This window comes from Falco punctatus (assembly GCF_963210335.1).
Source record: "Falco punctatus genome assembly, chromosome: 4".
NCBI lineage: Eukaryota > Metazoa > Chordata > Aves > Falconiformes > Falconidae > Falco > Falco punctatus.
In genome coordinates this window covers 30,827,218-30,849,841 of record NC_137583.1, presented here as the reverse complement: position 1 = coordinate 30,849,841, position 22,624 = coordinate 30,827,218, and the positions used below count along the sequence as shown (strand labels likewise).

Sequence of the window (22,624 nt, the reverse complement as noted above, 5' to 3'; positions counted from 1 at the left end):
TCACTGCGCTACTTGCATGCCAGTTGCAGCACCCTGCTCCCACGGCAGCACCTGTGGCAGGAGGTGATATGCACCATATTGCACAAAAGCAGCTCTTTCATGCAGCGTCTTTGCTGCCGTTTGCTGCGGATGAGGCCACTGCTCCCACTTCAAATGTATTCTTACTTTCTCCTCCACCTAAAGACATCTAATTGCAGAGCCCGTATCTCTAGGCACAGGCATGCAGGCTCTCCAGTGTAAAGGGTTTTAAAGCTCTCAACACCATACGAAATGCTCTCCCCTGTTCTATTGCGGTACATATGACTCATAACTGCACATCAGTTATCTTCTCTTTCCAAAACATCAGTAAGAAAGAACCCAATTTTAAATCTTCTGTAAGAATTTAGACCCAGTTCATCTGTTTCTCTTGTCTCCTATAGCTAGGTGCGTCTGAAGCTAATCCAAATTCCCTAGGTCAAGCCTCATTTGTGCCTGGTAACTTTTAACATCACCAGAAGAGGCTACAGGAGATTTTGTTCATACCAAGAGCATTTTAAGGGGATCATAAGTGAGAGGGAGGGAAAAATGTTTTTTATTGCTGGCACCTATCAATCTGCTTGGGGCTGAAGTGCAACCATTGAGAGGTCAGGTACAGGAGCACTCCCGTACCCATACCCTCTGAGCATCACACCTAGACAGGAGGCTGATGACATTAGCACGGTCCCACCTAGGCTAGGTATGCTTCCTGCAGGGTGAAACACTTCTGACAGCGGGAGTCCATCCTAAACTCCCTGCGTTACTAGCACTGGTGATAATTTATCGTTAGTCAATTTTTTTACATTTAGAGAGTTAAGACATGATCTAGTCAGTAAGTGAAGTAGGGGCGGGTCAGGGACTGCATCTAGATCAGAGGCATCCCTGTCAGCAAGACGTGATGGCAATTACAGTGTTTTCCCTTGTTCTTACGGCACTCCAAGCACAGGAGAGCAGCAGAGCTGGGAACCGCTTTTCTGTCCCGTGCACTTCAATAGCCTACTTCAATATGCAGCCAATAGCAGCAAAAGGGTCCTTACAGCTGCTCGTTGTTCTGCAGCTGGTGGCATTTTGCTGGCGGCTTGTCTATAAAGCAGCTTATCAGAGGCCAGAGATAGAGATACTGTCATAGTTAATCATGTAATTTACTCTATGCAAGTTAGTGCCAGGACATTCTCATTTCTTGAGAATGATGGAGGCTTGCTTCCCGTTACCTGCAGTCCCTAGGAACTGCTGAGTTAAAGCCATTCTTCAACTGTCAGAGCATCCATGCACTAAAAATAGCTGTAAAAATCCTGTAGTGAAAACTGCTGGTTTGTGCAGAATATCTCCAGTATAAGGCAGTGCCATGGACTGCTTCTCTTGATCAATTACTAACTTCTAGGACAGAGCCAAAATGGGGAATCTCCTCAAAAAAGTTAATAGTAATTGAATTTTAAGATCCAGTTCAACCAAAAAGTCTCAGACATGCAGAGACAGGCTCTGCTGCAGTATCAACCAGTTTTAAGAGGCACTCTTCTTCCACAGAGCAGGGACTGTCACCTTTAACAAATCATTAAGCCCCTTCATGACTTGACTTCCTCATTACAATGATGGTTATATGCAAGGTGCTCTCCCAAAACACAGCCACTGGCAGGTGTAAAAGGGAGGAAAGGAAACTAACAGCTCCCTGACTTGATAAGGTCACTCAGGTCTGAAGGAAGGTGAAGCGTGTGAAAGAAGAGAGAAGCCCAGACAACCCATTCTGCAGGACTGCCAGAGGGCACGGAGCCTGACCTACTCCCCTTTAGAAAAGGAACACAAAGGACCACAGTGGTTCCCAGGAAGGCTCTTGTCTGCCAAGAGATGCCAAAGCATTCAGGTTCAAAATGGTATTTCGACAAGGTGTTTGCTTTGTCAGAAGATGATGTCCAGCCCTGTGACTGCTTCAGCAATCAGTGGTAGCTGATGCATGGAGCACGTTAGCATCATCTCCAGAGAGAGCCTGTTTTCTCCCACATGAGTCACAGATAAGATGCTACAATGACAGCAGAAGTCTGGGCAAGTGAAACATATGCCATTCTGGAGTGGCAGGAAAGCTCTAGTGACTTGAATTTGCTCCTTCCAGACATATGAAGCAAGCAGAGTAATCTTCTCATTGCTTCTTACAGTTGTCACCGAGAAAAAAAAGTGCACAAGGGTTGGATGGCAGCAAAGACATAAAGCAGGCAGAAAAAAATCTGAAAATTAAACCAAACTCCTCTGTGCCTTGCACAGATGGGAGTAAATTTCTCCATAAAGTTCCCATTGTCACAGAAATCCCTTCTGCTACGTAAAGAAACAATTTACATTTGAGGGGGAGAGGAAATACAGCAGAGAAGGGATAAAGCAAGATAAACATAGTGTGGATGAAAGAGAGAGAAAAAAATAGAAGGTAAAAAAGTGGAAGGCACTGATAGGGGAAGCTGGGTGAGAGACAAGGAAGGACTGTTAACTGCTCAAATAAACATTTTATTGCATCCGCACATAAAATTTAAGCACTTTAAACACCGGGGTGACTGCTAAGTAACTTCCTTTGCAAGGAGCAGATTTGTGACTAACATCACAAGAATCAACAATGCCCAATTTTCACCGCCAGCAGATGCGCTGCAGTTATCAGGTGCAGATAAAGTGACAATATTTGGTCAATGAGTTTTGAGGTCACCAGTAATGCCCCTGGCGGAACAAAAACACAGAACATATGGCACTTCATGTGCTGAAACTGTCAGACTCATAATTAACTGATTAGAGTACATATGGTGCTCACTGTAAATCTCTCAATGTAAAAAATGCTTGAGACCATTGAAGGTGTCAGCATGAGCCTTCCTTGCAAATCTCTCTTCATTAAAGTTTCATATGGAGCCAAGTGTGTTGTAATAAAGTCGCTATTAATGGAGTTATATTTATGATGATTTCTCTTTTGTGCAGCTGGATTTCACTTTTCAAACACTAACTCCACATCTGAGCTTTTTCACAGTAGCTGCTGCTTGCATAGAAGCTTCTTGTTTTGTCATATTTACCTTGAAATTAGAAGTTGCGAGAGCAAAGGTAGTAAAAGTTAACCAAATTGACAAGAAAACTGTTAATATCACCAGTATCAAAACAAAAATTCACGCCTTAATATAAATAAGGCTACAATTCTGTTTATTTTAAGTATTTATAGCAGGCTGGCCAGGGACAAATTCCCACTCCCTCTTCAGTTCCAAAACACACTTTTAAAAAGATGGTGAGTGACACTTCATTAACCACATGAAATAGCCCGACACAGCCTGCTTGCTTTTCCAGCCACCATTTCAGATGGCATTTTCCTTTGCATCTCCCCTCTGCTTTACATTCAACAGTCCATAAAGTGCTTCTTTGAACCTCTCCAGCCAGATCAGTGGTGGTGTGAGTGGGGGGCTGGGCTGGGGGCAGGCAGTTCTGGGACAGATAAAGCAGTAATTTTTGATCCCAGAACAGATTATGTGTTTGCATGTCCATGCATAAGAGATCCAGCTTTTCTCATCAGGGATGATGGGGGGGATTCATCAAATGAAGGGGATTTATAAAAAGTTCCCCATCAGCCTCTCTTTGCCTTTCAGTTCTCTGCCCTATCAGGCTCCGCCAGGACAAGCTCTTATGTAGCACCACTGCATCTCTGAAGTGATCCGGGATGAAAGCATCCTTCTGCATTCCAGTTTCTGGAAAGGTGCCTGTAACCAAGCAATGTCTGTGATGTGGACGCAGCAGTGCTCCCAGCAGCTGTCCTGCCCAGCAAGGGCTGGGGAAGAAGGGAGTCTGGCATGACCCAGTGCGTCACCTAACTCCATCCTCCCAAAGTAACACTCACACACAACCCTCCAGGGCTTACACATACCTCTCTCATTCCCTGTGTTCTTTTAAATGGCTCCCCACCTCCATTTATACATCAAGCAAAGGACTTATCAGAGACCTCATCTCCCTAATGAGTTAAAAGTTGTTGCCTCAGCCCTAAATTCTTCCTAGTTCCACACAGTTTCCTCCTTGCTCCTACTGCGTTATCACTATCACTCTGTCTTCACCAGAGTGAAGCAGCACTGCTGCTGGAATGGATGGGAAAATCTCCATTTTCAGGGTAAGGAAAAATCCCTGTTAAAAACATCACTTTTTCCTCTCTATGGTTTGTTCAGCGGTGGGGCTGCTGGTAACAGATTAGGGCAGTCAGAAGAAACAAGAAAAAAAAAGAAATACCAAAGGGTTCTCTGCTAGCGAGCACAGAAAGAGATTTTAGTAAATTAAGTACTCTACAGCAAAAAAAACCCTACCCAAACCAAACAAACAAAAAAAACTGTGATAAAAGAAGTCAGGCAGGAGAGACATGGTGCATGGTGTGAATTTTAAGGTTTGTGAACAAAGCTGAAAGGTAGAAACAACAAAATACAATGCAAGAGGATGCAATCGCCTTACAGGTTTCAAGGACTTTTTTAAACTGAAGATGCTCCTTGACCACAGTGATACCTGCAGTCTCCCCAGCAGGGATGCAGCGCCTGGGGACTGTGCAAGGGCTGCTCCTGTACACAGCGTCCCAGTGTGTGCTGAGCTGCCAGAAGCACTCCTCTGCGGGCATAACTGGGGTTACCTAGGGTGGTATATCCCCTGTTAACTAGTGATCTTGTTTTCCACGCTGTAGCAAAAAGTAAGAGCATCAGCCAGGCCTTTGCAGCTCAGATCCATCACTCGCTCTTTGCTGCCTCCCCAGACCTCTACATGGATCTCATCAGAACAGCTGGGCATGTTGTCGCTTTGCTGCCACGCACGATGCTCACGGATGCGCTCTTCTCGTTCCCCTGTGCTTCTCTACAAGCTGATTGTGTGCTGCCCTCCCAAGCCCATCCACACCAGGGTCTCCCGGGATGCCCCCACCCTTCTGCCACACTGACCTCAACTGAAGTTCCCTTTCTCCTTCCCTCCCCACCCCCCTCCGGAGCCTGTTTCTCCCACACCTCAGAAACAACTGAGGCTCCAAGGTGCCTCATTCCGGCTGTCTCCTCCGTTTGTGAGATGAGTCATGCAGGTGTCAACATTTCTAAAATTTGTACAGAGGCTCAGCAGAGCTGGGAGGGTGCAGAGCATTATGTTAGAAGTTATTAATAGCTGCTATCGACCAGTTCTTTGATCTACAGGCAGTTGATTACAGCTGCTGCTCTGGATGATGAGGCACCAGGAGTCCTGCCTGTACCTCAACTTCCCTTTTCCAGTTTCCGGATTTTTACTAGACCAAAAAACTTTCCCCCAAAATTTCAAAATAGATGGGATTCAGCAGCCACCACTGCAGTCAGAAAGACAAACACAATCAAGCGAAGCATAAAATTTTACTTTACAAGGGGAATATCAGGTCTTTGAATCCTGCTTCTAGCAAAGTCTTTGAAAGGCTTAAAGGTTGACATCACACACAACAAAGCTCCAGAGAACACAGCTCCTTTCTGAAATTTTCCATGTAGCCCTTAATCTATAGCCACGGAAAAAAAAACCCGTAGAATTTGTTCCCTATAAATAAAGGGGCGTAGCAATTGGTTCCCACACTCTTTCATGCTTTCACTTGATGAAGGAAACGTCTTTCACTGTTGCTCAAAGATACCATGCACATCTGACCCATTCAGGGAAATGATTCCAGAAATCTCCCTCCAGCAACCTAGAGCCACTGTTGGAAACAACTAAGAAAATAGAATAAAAGAGTCACCTATCACTTTATGCCAGCAGCATCTAATCCTGTTCTGTCTGGTGGTAAGCAGTATGGTGATCAAAAGACAACACGAGAGAAACATTCTGAGACAAGACAAACTCAGGCAAATTTCCATTTTATCTGAGGTTACCAGCTAACATCTCCATCAGCTTGCCCAAAACTTTGCAGAATTCCTTTTCTGAGGAACAGGATGATACTGATCTGTACCACACTATACTGCTCCGCTCGCTAAGGATTTAAAGGTCACTGGAGCCAGTGTTGCCTGACTGAAGACCCCACCCACCAACACAAGAAAAGAGCATTTTTAAGGATGCCAGAAGCAACAAAGAGAGTTATGCTCAGGGGGACAACCCACTCTATGCCTTCAACATGAACCTAAGGAGCATCACTTCCTACAAGTTTTACTCCATTTGAATTCTGTCGTGTATAAATCTATAGAATGGTGGAACTAGACACGAAGAAAGACAAATTCCCATACTTATGACTATTGCAAAGCCTATGTAATAGAACTGCCAAGCTTTAAGATCACAGACATATTCCAAATATTTCAGCTCCTGACCATAAAGCCCACTCCATTATGACAAAGTACAACAGAGAAGAGGGGAACTACTTGGCAAATGCATGTTAACATTTACCTTGTTACATTTCACATTACAAAAAGAGAACTAAAAGGAGTATAAGAATTCCTTCAAGAAATAGCTCTGTCTTTGGAAGGAATGTTTTTTCTTAGAGAAAACCTAGTAAAAAGCATTCAATAGAGTTACTGGTATTCTGGAGTTTTCAGGCCCAATGCCAAGATGAGAAGAATTAACATCAGACACTCACTTCACTTCTTCAGCCCTTAAGAGTAAAGCTCTTACAAGCACACACTCACCCACGCTGCGTATTGAAGAGCCCTGCTACACGTGTGATCCAGTGAATCACTTCGAGCAGACCACAGAGAAGACACCACACCTGCTACACTTCATTACCCCTTGACTTTCCCCGATATACAACCCTTTAACCCACAGGAACTAGTTGTCACTCCAGCCACGCAGCACAGCTGGGCTTAGCACAAAGCACGCTCACCACCACCCAGAGATCCAGCTTCAGATGCGGAATAACAACTCGTAGGTCTTATTGATCCTGGAATTTTGAAGTCTGAATTTTGCAAATCTCTCTTTTGTGAGGGCAGATCACATGACTAGGCAATTCAATCTTACAGATCTCAACTACTTCACCCCTGGGTGAACCATAGTGCTTCTTCATTACCTCCAGCTCGGTGTTATGAGCATGCAGCTTCTGGACCATCTCCTCAGCCTCACGCATACGCCGGTTCAGCTGGGGCGAGTGCTCCGAAGGGGTCAGCTCGCTGTCATACGACTCCAGGATTGCTCGCATCCCATCACGCTCCTGTCAGGAAGAACAGCAAACACCTTTAGGGATAAAGCCCCTGACCTCACTCCAAGGAAAGGGTTCCCAGAACAATATTCTACATTTTTGCCTACTGTTCTTTTACACAGCAATGAAACTCTGATGGATATATGCTCATCATCTTCATATCGGCATCAGGCCACAGATGAAACACACAGTTCTAACAAAATAAAAGTTGCTGCTCTGAAAACTGAAAAATTAGACTGTCATGTGCTTATAGAAGCACATATCCCTTGCAGGAAAGCAACATGAGTACACTCTAACAAGGAGATGGCAACTGAAAACAGAGCCTGCCTTCTTTTTGGAGACACTATTCTAATTCAACATGGCTGAATGGGTTCCTTCAGCAACATATTTAGTGTAGTACTTGACATTTTTCCTGCCAAAGAGTTCCACCAATGAATGAACAGAATTGTCACAACAGAAACAAAACAGATTTGACAACGAACAAAGTGGCTGAGAGCAAATACCCTCTAAATGTATGTGACTTAAACTCGTTGAACGCTGCAAAACTCAGTGTTTAAATAAATATTGTTTCAGAGGTTAATATCTCACAGACAATGTGTTTGGCTCACTTTGCTACTTGCTGGCAATTATAACCACGTGTTTGCAGAGAAACACAAAAAGAAGGATCCCTCTCCCCTCTGTGAGCGCTTGCACTCCCAAGTATAAAGCTAAAGGTAAAACTCGGGGGGGGGGGGGGGGGGGGGGGGGGGCTCCTAGTTGAAGTATTTCCTAATGCATTCCCAATTTCAGATAGCACCTAACACCCACCTCCGAGGCATTGATGGAGAAGAAGAATGGGGACAAAAGGCTGAGAACTTCAAAAACTCAGGTGTATTTTAAGGAGATTACCACTTACAGTGCCACATGCATACAGGGATTAGCCAGCTGATGAAGTATTTTATTCTTTGACTGCATGGAAGAGCCTTGATGTTTGTGAGGCTACAGAACAGGGTCAAAAAAGGCCCCTGGCATAAATCCAAAGAGCAAAAACTCTGAGGAAGTCTGACAGTGCAGCCTCCCTTCCACTGCTGAAGTTTGCCATCTCACCCTGTTACAGAAATGCACAAGCGCTCTGGGCAAAGCAGTTCTCTCGTGTGAATTCTGCCACCACACACGTGCAAAATATTATTATAAGACCACTCAGTTTTGTAGCTGTGCAGTTCACATCCAGACCAGGCCACTGCCATTACACTGAACTTGGAGCACTTCACAAACCCACCTTGGCCACGCTGAAATGCTTCGCTAGGATTCTGCTCTTCTGGGGAAATCAGGAATTGCCAGGGTACAAAAAAAAGGTCCTTTTCCCCCCACCCCTGAATGAAAAAGGCTGTATTTCAGACAGCAACGGTGACGCTAACCGCTCAGCTGAGCAAGCCCATCTACAAAGACTACTGACCTCCTTCAAAATCTAAAGGTCAAAGACTAAACACGGATAGCAAGTGCACGTGTGGGAAAGGGAAGGAACATTCAAATTTGAGTTGTGAAAATACGACTAGGGGCACTGCCAGAGGTACAGCGTGTGTTCAGAACATGTTGTGGACTGAAAGGTCAATCAAGATGCTTGGGTTGGTCAGCAGGTAAAAGGATCCCAAGACCAAAGGACAGCCTAGGGCTACAGGAACTGAGTTAACAAAATAATAAGAAAAACAGGTTTTAACATAAACAGGTCTGGAAGCTACTACTAGCTCCTTGCTCAGTCCTGACAGAAGAGAAACATTCTTCCAAGGAAAGCACAGTTTTGCCACAGTTTAGAAAGAATTACCATCTGGCAGACATATGAAAGGAAGCACTTCCATGTTACTGCAGAAGAAGAAAACCCAAAACCAGCTACACCATGCCTGCCTTGTAATGAACTTCTTTAGCAGAAAGGCAGCAGTACAGGATCGGTCCATCCTCCTCCTCCCTCACACACATCACCCCGTTTGCCCAGTGCATTCTCCATAAGGCAAACTGCTATTGCTCAGGAGACGATTTTCATTCCCTATTTATTGCAGAATCATTGTCCAGAGCACAGAAGAGAATTTAATGACAGTGTTTAGCAAAGGTATTGGTTTGATCCTTCTATGTTGCTGCAATTACAGCACCCTCTCTCTTTCTCTGTGCTCCTAGCTGCTCCGCTATCCTAATTTTCTGCTAAGCATCTTTCATCAACGTGATAATTTAACACTGTAATGTTCTCGCCATTACAGCAGGGCAGTCCCAAAATCCTTAGCATTTTTTCAAAAGCAAACAGGACCCCTGGCAATTCCCATCACACTTGGCTTCCAATTAACTGCTGAATATTAGGTCATCTGAGTCATCCCCAGGAAGATCCTAGCAGTTCCCTGAGCTGCTCAGCTGCAAGGAGGACAAGCTTCTGCTTTCATGTTAGGATGGGAAAACTGCATGGGAGCAGGACATCCCTATCGGCCGTCCTTCCCCTAAAATCAACCACCGAGCTTGCCCTTCAAAGCCTTTCTCTTAAAGGAAGAGTAAAAGTCTCAAGAAAAAAACATGCACGGTAAACACAGCACAAGCTGTATTGGGGGGGAAAAAAAGGTGCTGAAAAGCTGAAATAAAGGGTGGTACAATTAAACACTTCATCCTGGAGTTTAGCTTTCCTCTTTAATTATTTCTAAATATTAATACTGTAATGAAATCAATTCTCAGCTTCCAACAAGTGGTCCCCAGCTCCATTTTTTAAATTTCTCCCCATCAAGAGCACTTACTGAAAGCTTTTCCCTCCCTCCTAAAGATCTTGTTAGTTTGGCAGGAAATAGAAGTTCTTGTTGAGAAGTCCTCTGTCTAAAAAGATTCTCTAAAACATAATCCTGATTTAGTAACTGCTGCAATATCTCCTCATCCCACATGCCCCATCGTAAGCCTCCCCAGGGACTTTCAGGTGCCCTTTCCAACATTTTTCCAACACCTCTGCTTTCTATCAGAAGAGTATTTATCAGAATTACTAAAAAGCAGTTTCTCTGGGAATTTCCAAAATTTTCCCAGCGGAGGGCATCTCTGCTTACTCACCATGGACCACATACTGGCACATTTCCAGGTGCTCTTTACCTTGACCAGTTTCAAATCAACAGCAGAACAGAAACGCATCTTACTCTAAACATGCCCTAAAAACAGAGTAATTGGGTTTTATGTTCATTATAAACCTAGGAAATTAATGCCCTACAGCAAACTCCAGTGCTGCAGCTTGCAGCTGTGTTTGAGGAGATGTAAGTTTGAAAAAGAGGAAGGATAGTGATTTTTTCAAAGGTTGAACAGTTTCCCTTCCTTCTGCCAGCAACAACCAATTCACCAAACAAATGTGCCTCCTACTATTGCTTAAATAACTAAAAAGAAAACGTTTTATAATCTTAACTAAAAGAAAGCTTCTTTCCAGTCCTCCCACCAGCTCCTCTATTCCCTCTATGTAAAGCTAAAATTCGACCCAGCTGGGGAGTAGCTTGAAGCTACAGGAAAGTCTCTTTCCCCAGCATTCACACACCAGAGGGCTACCAGAGCGGGTCAGAAACAGCAGTAACATAAGCGACTTTGGGGTTAATTTTAAGGGAAAGAACTGAGAACTGTTCACATAAGCATCATCATCACCCTCCCCACCAAGGTCCCCCAGGACACTGGAGCAGTGCTGCTGCGCATCTCCAAGGACAGCCGCAGCTTCAAATATTTGCACACTGAGGAGTATGACAGTGACTCCCAGCTGTGTATTGGAAGCAACTGAAGAGTAAAATGCAGCCAAAAAAATCCTTTTTTGAAAGTCATCTGACCTTATATACATACATTCAAACTCAGGCCCTATTCCTGTTGATGTTCATTAGCCCCTCCTCAAACATACATACACACAATTCACCGCAGACTTTCTAATTAGTTGAAGAAAAGAAAAATCAATAAGAAAGAAATTAAAGTTACAAATCTCACTGAAGTCAGTCACACACCCAGGGAAAATTTGTTCCTGGGGTAAAGTTTATCTAGTGTCATAATTTTATTGAAATCCTATATCTTCCTATTGACTTTTATCGTTTCGAGCTGGATGCCAGTGTTATCATTATTAGAGTTTCAGTGTTGCTTGCAGGCCCGAGGTTTGGGGGTTTGGTTTTTTTCCCTTTTATAAACAAGCTGTAATTGTCTGGTTTATTGATCAATAAATCTTTCAACTGCCTCTGTTTATCCGGCTTCTGTCCTGGTAAGTCTCCTGCACCATTCTCTGAAAGAAAATATAGGGTTGTTGTTTTTTAAAGAACAGATTGTTTTGTCATTAGCAATGAAAGAGCAGGAATTGTGCTGGTCGGTTCCGATAATGGCTTTTTAATGACAGTTGCTAGTAACAGTAAAATCTGCTTTATTTCCACATGAGTGAACTTCCACTATTAATCCACAACCCAAATGCACAGCTCTCTCACTTGCTCTCTCACTTCTGCATGGGTTAGAGCCTGGCAGAGACTGACTTTGTAAAGTGGAATCATAATGATATTTCCCACTCGGCGCTTTTTTGATGGTACAGAAATATTCCTGTTCCTAGCGTTAGATGAGCTTTTTGTTTAATTAATGATAATTTTTGGAGAATGTTAATAGACTGCTTCATTATAGGAAATCAGTGGCAAGATTTCCCCCTCCTCTTCCTCTCCAGACTCCGAACTCCAAATTAGTTGTAATAAGAGAAAATTTCGAGACTGAAGATACGGAGTTTCAACATCAAACAGATGCTATTTGCAATCAGGTATAATTTAGCTAACTATTCCCTATAAAAACACAAATAAAAGAGAAAGATGACTGTGTAAGAGAGGTCTATGCTTTCTTGATCTGAGCTGTACAAAAACACACACAGAAAAAGCAGGGTAGTAACTCTGCCTTGACCAGATGTTTAACATTAGTAAAACTAGCAGCAGGAGGTGTGGGAACATAAGCCAAAATATGGGCAGAAATAACTGAAGAATACTTCAATATATTAGAGCATGTCAGGACCTATTGAAAAAATATATCCTTAGGGTAGATGAAAACTTGGTTACAATAATTTCTGGTCTATGAGCAACCACCTTTGATGAACTCATAAATGGCAGGACAGGCCCTGAAAACAGGACAGAGGAACAGACCCAACCTTGTAAAAGAAGGATGAATGAGAAAATACAATTATATATCTTGCAATTATAATCACTTCAACATTTCGGTATCTCATAAAATACTTGAAGAAAACATTAACAATTAAATTGCAAACAGCTAGAAAAGAATTAGGGAGAAGGAACAATCAACTGAGCCTTAATATGAATAATATCAAACCACTCTAATTTCCTTCTTTGACAGGTAACCTGTCTACTGAATAAAGGCAAGCAATAAATGTTATAAATCTCAACTTCACTGATGTGTTTATCAAAGAGGAGGATTACAACTCAACTTCTCTGTAATTCAGAGAAATGAATTTGTATCAAGGTGCTGAAACACATGAAAGCAAAGCACAGAGCCCTGCGTGTTGTGTGGCAACACAGACACGAGGCACCGTTAATAGGCTGCAGCATCATTTAGCATCTGCCCCTTCCCCAAGCTGCCCGTTTGCCCCCAGCTCACAGGAGATATGTATATCACGCTTCAAGCTTGTCGGGATACAGGCAGCTGCTTTACACACCATGGAGAAGCACTGGCTGGGGAACATGCATGGGGCTACTGACAGTGAACAGGTTCTGCCCCAATTTGATGGCTGGAGGAACTGATAAGGATATAAGCCTTACTTTGTAATTTGTCTTCTCTCTTCAAAGATGTATGTTCACATCCCACTGCCTTACAGAAAAAGAGGGGGGGGAGTAAAAACACAGTGACAGCAAGACCGAAGAAACAGGGGGCTGAAGGCAGGGCACTGGCTAAAGGCACATTTGGTCAGACTTTGCTATTACAGGAATGTATCTAAGGGAGCTACATCCCCTCAGCTCCTGACACCCTTGGAGCACTGCTAACAAGAGCTAATCAACTCTTCCAGAACAGACAAAAAACCCCAAGAGTTCTATGCCAAACAAAACCAGAAAAAATTAAATTACCAGAAACTCTTCAAATCCTCCTTGTCTACAGCAGCATCTACCAGATGGCAAATTGTTCCCCTTTCTCTTACCACCCTTAACTTCCATACTAATCATCTTCAAACCAAAATTTTCTATTCTCAAACCTCCAAACCGCTTCTTTCTCAGCTACAGCCATTTCCCAACATTTATCTCTGTGGTTGACCTATTTTCACATTACTTTGCAAATTAGAACTGACTGCAGACACATATGTATATACACACCATTGACTTTCTACTCAAGACCTCAATTAAAACAGCATTTACAAAAAAAAATGTTAACTCCATAAAAATAAAAACATCCAGCACATTTCACTACCCTTGCACTGACAAGAACATTAGGGAATGGATTTTCAAAATATCCTTACCTCTCAAATGTGACTTTCGATAAATCAAACCTCTGCTTGCATTTTTGCCCCTCAAGCCAATATAAGGCTCTTGCAGGAGTCTAAAGATGGATGTAACCTATAAAGAAGCCCTTCAGATGTATTGTGCCCTACAACCAGGGCTTCTCCAACAAAAATTAAAATTCTTTCTTTATAAGTCCAAGACCTGAATAGGTGGGAAAGAGGTCAGAAGGACTGATGTACTCTGTAACCACAAGCGCAGCAAACCAGGAGTTAAGCATCCCTCTCTGTCCCACCATCTCTCTGTAACTGATGGGTTTCATCACTTTTTGTGACACTCGTATAACAGCCATTTTCTTGCCACAAAAGGTAGCATATCATTAATGTTGAACACCAACTTTGCACCCAAGGTTGGAAGTCTGGAGAAAGCAGCCACCATGGGAAACTGTGGTGAGAAGAGGACGCAACCAGGCAGAGAGCTTGCAAAAGATGATCAAAGGCTAATTTAGGTGCCAGAACAAGACAGAGAGATTCTTAGCTTCCCAACCAAAATTTCTTAAATTCTGGAGACTCTGCAATCTGATTGCTCTTTTGGCAAACAGTCAGCAGGCAACTTTAAATGTACACCTACAAATTCTGGTGTATCTTATATGCTCTTATATTCCTTAAGTTTTTCCTCAGAATTACAGTTCTTCCTTTCTAGCTCTTGCCCCTCACCTCCAATACTTCTCTGGAGAGGGCTCAGCTTGCCTTATATCCTGGCAATGGACCAGAGCAAATAAATCCACTGTAACTCTTTTAATCTGTCTCTTGATAAATCCCCTGCTTATTATCTTCTGGAAAATTGTGCATGGTCTCTAAAACCCTCATTTTGCTTATAGCACATACATATGCCAGCTGACAAGCAATCACACCACTGACACTGCAACAAACTAAATATCATTTGACTAAAATACCCCTGGGGTCCCTTTGCTTCACAGAGAGTTTAACATGTTCAGTTATGTTTCCCAGCCTCCTGCTGCCATGAAATAATTTTATATTTTTCTTCATTTAACTCCCATCTACTGGAACACTCACCACTGCCTATCTAGCACAAGCTTGCTTTTCTATCTCAGTGTATTTCTCATCTCTTGATTAAAAAATCCTCCCCTTCTTTCTACCACTTCTCTTAGCCCTGCTGCTCAAGCAGTAGCAATCTTCCACAAGTGTGAAGCTGCTTTATTCACCTGCCTCAGCACAGGGCCACTCTCCATCTGACACCAGTATCTGATGCCGTGTGCACGGTTCACATTTGGAAAATGGTCATTTCTTTAAAAAAAATTTAATACCATGAATTCTTCAACCTAGCCACTAGATTACCATTGCTGGCAGAGGGAAGGCATGGAACTGACAAGGAAATGTATTCATCCTTACTTACTGGCAATATAAAACTAATATTTTATTCATCTATTTAAAAAAAAAAAAAAGAAAGAAAAAAAAAAAACCACCTTATTCAACCCTGAAAAGAAAGGTTTTGTGAGGGTGCATCAGATTCTTCTATTCTGCCAGTGTCTACAGCACATAAAAATTAAGCCCTATGTTCATCCCTTACCCTCAGATTTCTTTTTCCTCCTGCCTACTAAGTATCCCAGATATTGGCCTCTAAATCTCTTAACAGCCAGTTTCCTGCAGTTCTAGACGCTTAAATATCATTAACTTTGGAGAAAAGTAAACTGAACTGTGCTCTAAGCTGGTGTGGTTATCTCTGCAAAAATAAAGGAGGAGGAACTGCACCACTGCCTGGGCTCTGTTCCTAGGGATTCAGGCTACGACAGAACCAAAGCAGGAGGGCAAATCTCTCGCATCAGATTTTGAGAGGACAGAAAAATCACAGACCTGAGTTCATCCGATGAGCTCAACACAGCACATTCCATTGAACGTGAAAAGTAATTTCTTGGGCCCCTTACAATGTGTCAACAACTGTAGGAATATGGCAGCTGTGGTTTTTTGAAAATGGCAAAGAAAAAGGGCTTTTAGTTAGCGCTTCAGAATATACATCACCTGACTGCTTTATTAAAAAATTGTAGTAATTTTCCATATTTTATTTAATTCATAAAACATTCCCTCTACTACCTCCAGGGTATAAAAGATCAGCAACTTCAACAAGAGTTTCAAAAATCAGACACCAGGTTATCTCCTAGGTCACCCCTAGCACATCTGCATTATCTTTACAGGATTCTCCTGGGCAGAGGGGACACAGGTTCTTGCCCTCACAGCCCAGCAACACCTCCTTAGGAAGGGACACGGTGCAGAGAGGATTGAGCAGTCTGGCTGCTACAACAGAACTTCCTCAGGCAATGAGCTGAGCAACACACGTGAAGCCTGCAGACACCCACAGCGCCTACAGGACAAAACTCCACGTCACGTCAGACCAAAGTCGCAAGCCACAGGGCTGAACGCGTCTATACAAAGAGCCTTTCTGCTCACTATACGTTGGGGTTAAAATGTTTTCACTTATCCACAGCTGTTGGAAACTCCCTTCAATTACTGGCCCGTAACTACTAGGGAACTGTCCAGGAGCCCACAGTATTCGTAGATCCACCCTGATGCAGAATACAGAGGGGTAAAAAAAACCCAGACAGCCCACATGTACAGTGCCACATCCAGTGCCTGCCCATCCCCGACGCTTAAGTTGTTGACCAAAAGCCATAGAGCATTTTGGTAAGCACAGGAGGTACAGCGTGCAACTTCCATACAACGTAAGCCATTTATAAGGCAAAAGAATAAACATATTCTTGCTGAAATTGTAATAACTATAAAGGGTCATTTCTCACCCAAGCTGTGCTCCCAACAGTAAGACTGGGCTAGCTTAAGGGACAGCTTATTTAACCACAGCCAACGATTTATCTAGGGCAAAACAATAACAAGCCATTATTTTGAACTAAAATGCTATGATTCAGTCTGATATGGTCAAAATACTAATTTCACATTACACAACACGTTTCACATTAGCCACATGATGTGGGTCACATGTTTTAACTTGCACCCTTTGAAAATATGGATGAACAATCATTTTAACACTTTGTATACATGAGCCAACTAAAAAGGTTAAAAACATAGACCAAGCAACCAAGTAACACCACCTCTTCAGCTTTTTTAAGATCAGCTTATTCTCTCTACCCAGAGCACAGTTCAGAAAACACCCACAGAAATGTCTCATTAGCTTAATCAGGAGCTACCTTCAGGGTCACACTCAGGAAGCAAACACCACCAAGCCTGGCTACTCCTTAACCCTGTGAGCTGCACTTCTGGAAAGAGTTTTCTCCATCTAAAAAAGCAAACGTGCCACCTTGGTGCTCTGGACTGCAGCTTCTTGGCAGAGGTTTGTCATACGCCAGCATCCTAATCCCTTGCAAACATCAGTGCAGGCTGGTGTAGAAGATCATGAACCACCCCTCTGTGCCTGGGATCCCACCCCTCTCCCCTGTGCCTGGGATCCCACCCCTCTAGAGACCCAGAGAGGACAAAGAATAAAATCAGATGCTTAAGAACCAGCCACAAGGACCACATCAGGCAGGTACAAGGTTATGGCACTTTACCACCATTCCAGTTGCACCCTCACCTTGGGCTTCCCAGCTCCAAAAAAAAGCCATTTAATGAACACTTTTGAAAACAAGCTCTCACTGACAACTCCTCCGGATATTTTTATTGATCATATAAATATCCAGTCTCTTTCTGAACCCTGATAGATTTCTGACCTTGCCAGTTTTCTGACGGAAATGAATCCCATTGCTTGAAAATGTATTTTATCAGTTTTTAATTTGCCGTCTTTCAGCTTCATTGAACACCTTTGTTCTTGCACTGCACAGACAGGGAAAACAACAGCTCCCAAACAAGTTCTCTAAAGCCATTCATTCATTAGACGCTGCACTTTCAACTTGTCACCTCCCATTCAACTACTTTTTAAGGTAAACAAATCCAACCTTTTATTTTCTAGCATAACTGCTTTCCCAGTCACTCACAGTCTCATCACCTGTTTCTGACTGCTGCTATCATTCTTCAGCATCCTTAGCTGAAGTAGGTTGATGAGGAATGAAGCAAAAGAGTGAAGATGTACCTGCGAGTCACTGGTCCCTTCCCCACCTCTCTCCGTGAGCAACAGGTACACTCTCACCCAGCTCCTGGCTGGCTAAATAGCTCATGATCCCAACACCTGCTGCTCATCAAACACTTTCACACACAGGTTACTCACAGACCCACTCCACCAGCACCCCCCCACAGGCAAGGACCCTCTGACTGCACTCAGTGCCAACTGCACAGGTTGGCAAACACCTACTGCTCACCAACTTCAGAGAAGTTAGAAAAAGAACCATTAGAGAAGCAGGACAAAATGCTCTCCCAAAAGCTGCTGAGCCAGGGGATGGCAAAAGTCCAGTGATTTGCAGTTTGGGAACATGACAGGCAGCAACCTCCCCAGTCACACGTGGCAGAGAATAGAAGAGAATGGATGTCTACACTTAAGGAAGGGCCTCCAGCCCTGTGGCAACAGCACACGGATACAGATTCCTTCAAATTTTAAAGATTTCAGAACTGATACTATTACCTTAAAATAGATTACAAATTAGTACACCTAATATTAATATTAGCTGCCACTCAGCGAACACCTTCCTTTTACAGTGTCACCAGACTGCTGATTAATTCACGTAGACAAAATGACATTCCTTTGTTTGTTCTTCCTCCATTGCCTCTGCAATATTAAATCAACAAAATCTTTCCTCAAAACTGCACTGACATCAAGAATGTTATGCTCAAACCATTAGACAAAACATGAGGCACTGGAGTCATGCTTCATTAAAAACAAGTGGAAAAATCAGTTTACCAGAAGAAAAACATTATTTAGAAAATGTATTCATTACACACATCTGAAAGAGAATGATGATTAAATGTGTAAGACCAAAACATTGCTCAGTCTTTTAATTAGTATTTGGCCACAAAATTATGTACACTCCTGTTTATTTACATTTTGTTTTCAGCAAACCCACACAGCAATAAAGAGCAGAACCACAATATCAAAAAATCTACTTTGTTGCAAACTAAAACCGTTGGTTTGCTTTCATAGTAATGAACTGCCAGGTACTAGATGACAAAATGCAGAATCAGCTTTTCTACTTCTGTGCACAACTTCATCAAAGTGAATAGAACATGGTACAATCACAGAGATGACTGTCAAAAGAAAAGACACAGTAACAGAGGGAAGAAGTCTCTCCTTGCCACATAACATCATGGAAAAAGCTGGGAAATAGCAGACAGTTAGTGATGAAGATGAACCCCCACTTCCATATTGCAACACACCCACAATGCAGAACCTTCTGTATAACCTGTAGGCACTCAAGTTGAAATTTAGCCTTCCCTGTGTTCTACATACCAGAGAAACAATCCAAAGGACACTCAATCCACTACCACCACAGGCAGAATTACAGAATTTTTAGTTTGCAATCAAGTCCTCAAGAAGATGAAAAGGTGAGAACAGACCCATTTATTTAAGCATACAATACCCATCACTAAATTTGTCCCATCTCTGGAAAAAAGTCCATTGTGATATGTCAGGAAATACTATAAGATCTATTTTTATTATTCTAAACTAAAAAAAAAAAAGTTTAAAATGAAGTCACATATCAATTGAGATATTTGGCTCCTCTGCTTCCATTTGTGAAATACCTTATATTTAATAAAATGCCTTACAACAAACCTGGCCAGCACTCTCCTGATTTAGTACCTCTTTCACAAATACAGCTTTATCTTACCAACAAATGCTATATGAGATGATGCCAATTTTCAATATAGCCTATTCTCAGCAGCAAAGAGACTCAGACTTGCACAACAGTTGAGGTTTGAAAGCTGCTCTTTGTCTACAGCAACCTCCCCAGCTCTCCTGGATTTCCTTTCTCTCCAGGAGCATACTCCATGGGATTCTTCCAGGGAGGCTCATGAACAGATCATACTCCGCTCTCCTGAAGTCTAGGACCGCGATGCTGCTATTTCCCTCGTTCTCTTCTCTCAGGAGTAATTTTACATTACTTGAACAGCATCCTTACCATCCACCTTGGGTTGTTCAAAAAAGCCTCCACAATCAACATAAAACCACTTGATACCACAAGCACAAAAAAGGTTGGTTTAGAGATGAAGGGAAGACAAAAGGTAACAAGAACAAATATTCAGCTAGAATTTATGACCCTTTCACAATCCCTCTCTTCAACTTATTCCAAAAAGCTGTTCCTATTTCACTTGCAAGTATTATTTTTCAGACTTGTCCCTATTATTTCACCTCGAATAACAATATACACGAGCTCTACCACATTAAAAGAAAGCATGAGTACCGTATCGCCTTTGTCAGTGCAGTCTTGAAGATGCTGTCCACGTTTACTAATTCACTAGGACTCTTCAGCTTACTGAGGGTAAGAACAGAAGCACCCAAAAAGCAGCAAGTTGTAAGTTTCTGCCTCTGTCTTCCTGTGTACATCAAGGATGCTAAACACACACACAAACAAAATCAACGAACAAGGCTATGTAAAAGACTTCTTGTGCAAAACACCTGCCTCAAGCCCATGGAAGTAGTGCAAATTTTACAGCACATGTCAAATCTTTGCAAGTTTTCCCCTGAATCAAATTAGTGACTAATGAAACAGTTTATGATTAACACTCACTTAAGTCAAGAAGTAAATTGGGGGAAAAGCTGTTAGATGAACATGAGCAAATCAGATTTGCTACAGATATACATAATGAAATGTGTATATGTGAAGAAAATACTATCGCTGTATCTTCAGGAGTCTTCGATTTCTGAACACACTCTGTATTACATCATCACATAATATCCTCTAGTGAGATTTCTGAAACGTGACGCAGAAGGTACAAGCAGTTGATGTACCCGCAAAACAGACGCACCTTCTAATGTTCTACATACATGAAGTCTCACAAAGGCATGTATCTCACTGACCACAGGCACAGAGCTCTGACAGAGTGCTCCTTCAGAGAAATAATGACCCCATCCACCTCAGGCTCGCTTGCTGAGACCACGCTGGCTCACAGGCTCTGCCATTTGGATTTCCCCCTTGGTCCAAGGCAGCAGGACACTGAGGAGCTATGGTCATGCAGGGACGAGAGAGCAAAGCACAGCCCATCAGTTCTGTCTGTACTCTGAGCTGCTGGAGCAGCACCTTGGAAAAGTGAACAGAACAGAAAATATCTGCTAGAAATGATCTCCTAAGCCTCTAAGCACAATACTAGGCAAAAATTGATTGCTTTTTTCCTCTAGAGCAGTCTTTTACATATTCGAAGTTATGTTTCTTTGCCGCAGTATTCGCTAGTATAATTCTTCACTCTTTCCTCTTACTTTTTACCACTTCACTAGATGGTTAATAAATATCCATTTGTCTCCAGAAACGGAGAGGAACCGCTGTAGTGTTTCTGACACAGTTATCCAGACCTGACTGGAAGGAGAGCCAGGAATGAATGAGTTGCGGATTAAGGACAAGAAATCACTCTGTAATTGAAAACTCAGGGCCAGCCACCATGAAGTAAAATACAGGAGACTCACAGTGTGACACTAAAAATCAAAGCAGAGATGAAATGTCTGTGGTCTAACACTGGCTCAGGCCTCAAATTTTATTAATATTCTGCAACTGCATATCACACAGGTTACTCCATGTACCTAATTTTAACACCGATCCCTAGCAGCTTGGAATTTAAATACAAACATGGTACAAATTGAAACCCCCTCCTCATCAAGCCTGTGGTGTAGATTGTGTAATGACCTGTTTCTCCAGGGTACAGACAATGGCAAGTGTAATTGTATTTTGGTTTTGGATGTGTGGAAAAGGAAGAAAAAAAATAGTGTCAGTTCAGCATCTTCAGCATGCATGGAGAAGGAAGACATGAAAAGAAAAACTGGCTTGAAAATGAGGGAGCTCTGAAGTTTTCATCTCAAAAGAAGAAAAAAAGCCTTTAAAAATTTTTTAAAAACTTCAGAGGAACACAGGCAAATAAAGGAATTAATCTCCAGCTGAAGTTTATGTGCTTCTAAAAGAATATATACTCAAACATCTTTATCAACAGTTTAATACTACAAACAAAAAAGCCAGCAGCATAACAAATGAACATCTTAGAGAGAGCTTCTCCCTGCCTCCTCCTGTGGTACCAAAAGGCAAACAGCTGCGTACTTTCTGCATCACACACACCATTCTCACACTGGCACACTAATGGGTTTTCTGACAAGGCAAACTCTAATATTAGATATCACCCTTATTAGCTCAGATCAGAGAGTATGCTGTTAAACCCTGCAGGTACCACGCTCCGCAGAGGTTGCTCGCTTTATTTCACAAATCATATGTAATTGCCTCTTTAATATCAGACACTGAATTGAGTCGAACACTATCAATCTTCTCTAAATTCAACATTCATGCACTTCAAACATATATATTTCATACTTAAAAAATACTTTTTACAACAAGAAGTACTTCAAAAGCTAAGAATTGAAGTTATTAGGCAATTTAACCCACTGATACAAACAGCAAAGAAAAAAACAAAGACACTCCTCCCATGCTCCAAACAGCAATTTCTTTTTCACCAGCTACATGAAGAAACAGGGGGTCTCCGAAGCGGTTTTAAACTCTTATGTTTGAATGAACAGTATGTGATTGATATGGCTGTTATTTGTAACACCATAGGAGCACGTCAGAAATAACTTTGTGTTATTTATAAGTGCTGTGCCTGTTTTGCACACCGGAGCAGCCTAAGGGGCACGGCATCCCACAGCAAATGCCAGCTGCAAGGAAAGGTTTTCTTAGGCACGTAGGTGATCTTTGCTAGCCATTGCTGGAGGCTGGCAGAAACCATGGCGCTGGGGATGGGCACACACCCGTGCAGGCATCGCACACGTGGGGCTCAGCAAGTGCAAAGAGGTGAGAACCTCACAGGTGCGGTGGGAGATGGGAAAAAAATACGAGCTGGGCTTACTTCTGCAGTCAACGTTAAGATAATTCACATGGTCTCTACCGTGTCTGTTACCAGAACATTTTAAACAGCCGTGAGGCTGCTGACCAAGAAATGACAGCCTGTCT

The 22,624-nt window shown here is 42.5% G+C and overlaps 1 protein-coding gene across 1 annotated transcript in view; it reads right to left on the bottom strand.

The window, feature by feature from the left end:
- MAD1L1 (mitotic arrest deficient 1 like 1) overlaps nucleotides 1-22,624 on the bottom strand; it is a 370,489-nt gene that overhangs the window by 202,673 nt on the left and 145,192 nt on the right. Inside the window, exon 12 of the mRNA XM_080382402.1 lies at nucleotides 6,983-7,123. Coding sequence (XP_080238528.1) covers nucleotides 6,983-7,123 — 141 coding nt within the window. The remainder of the gene's footprint in view (nucleotides 1-6,982; nucleotides 7,124-22,624) is intronic.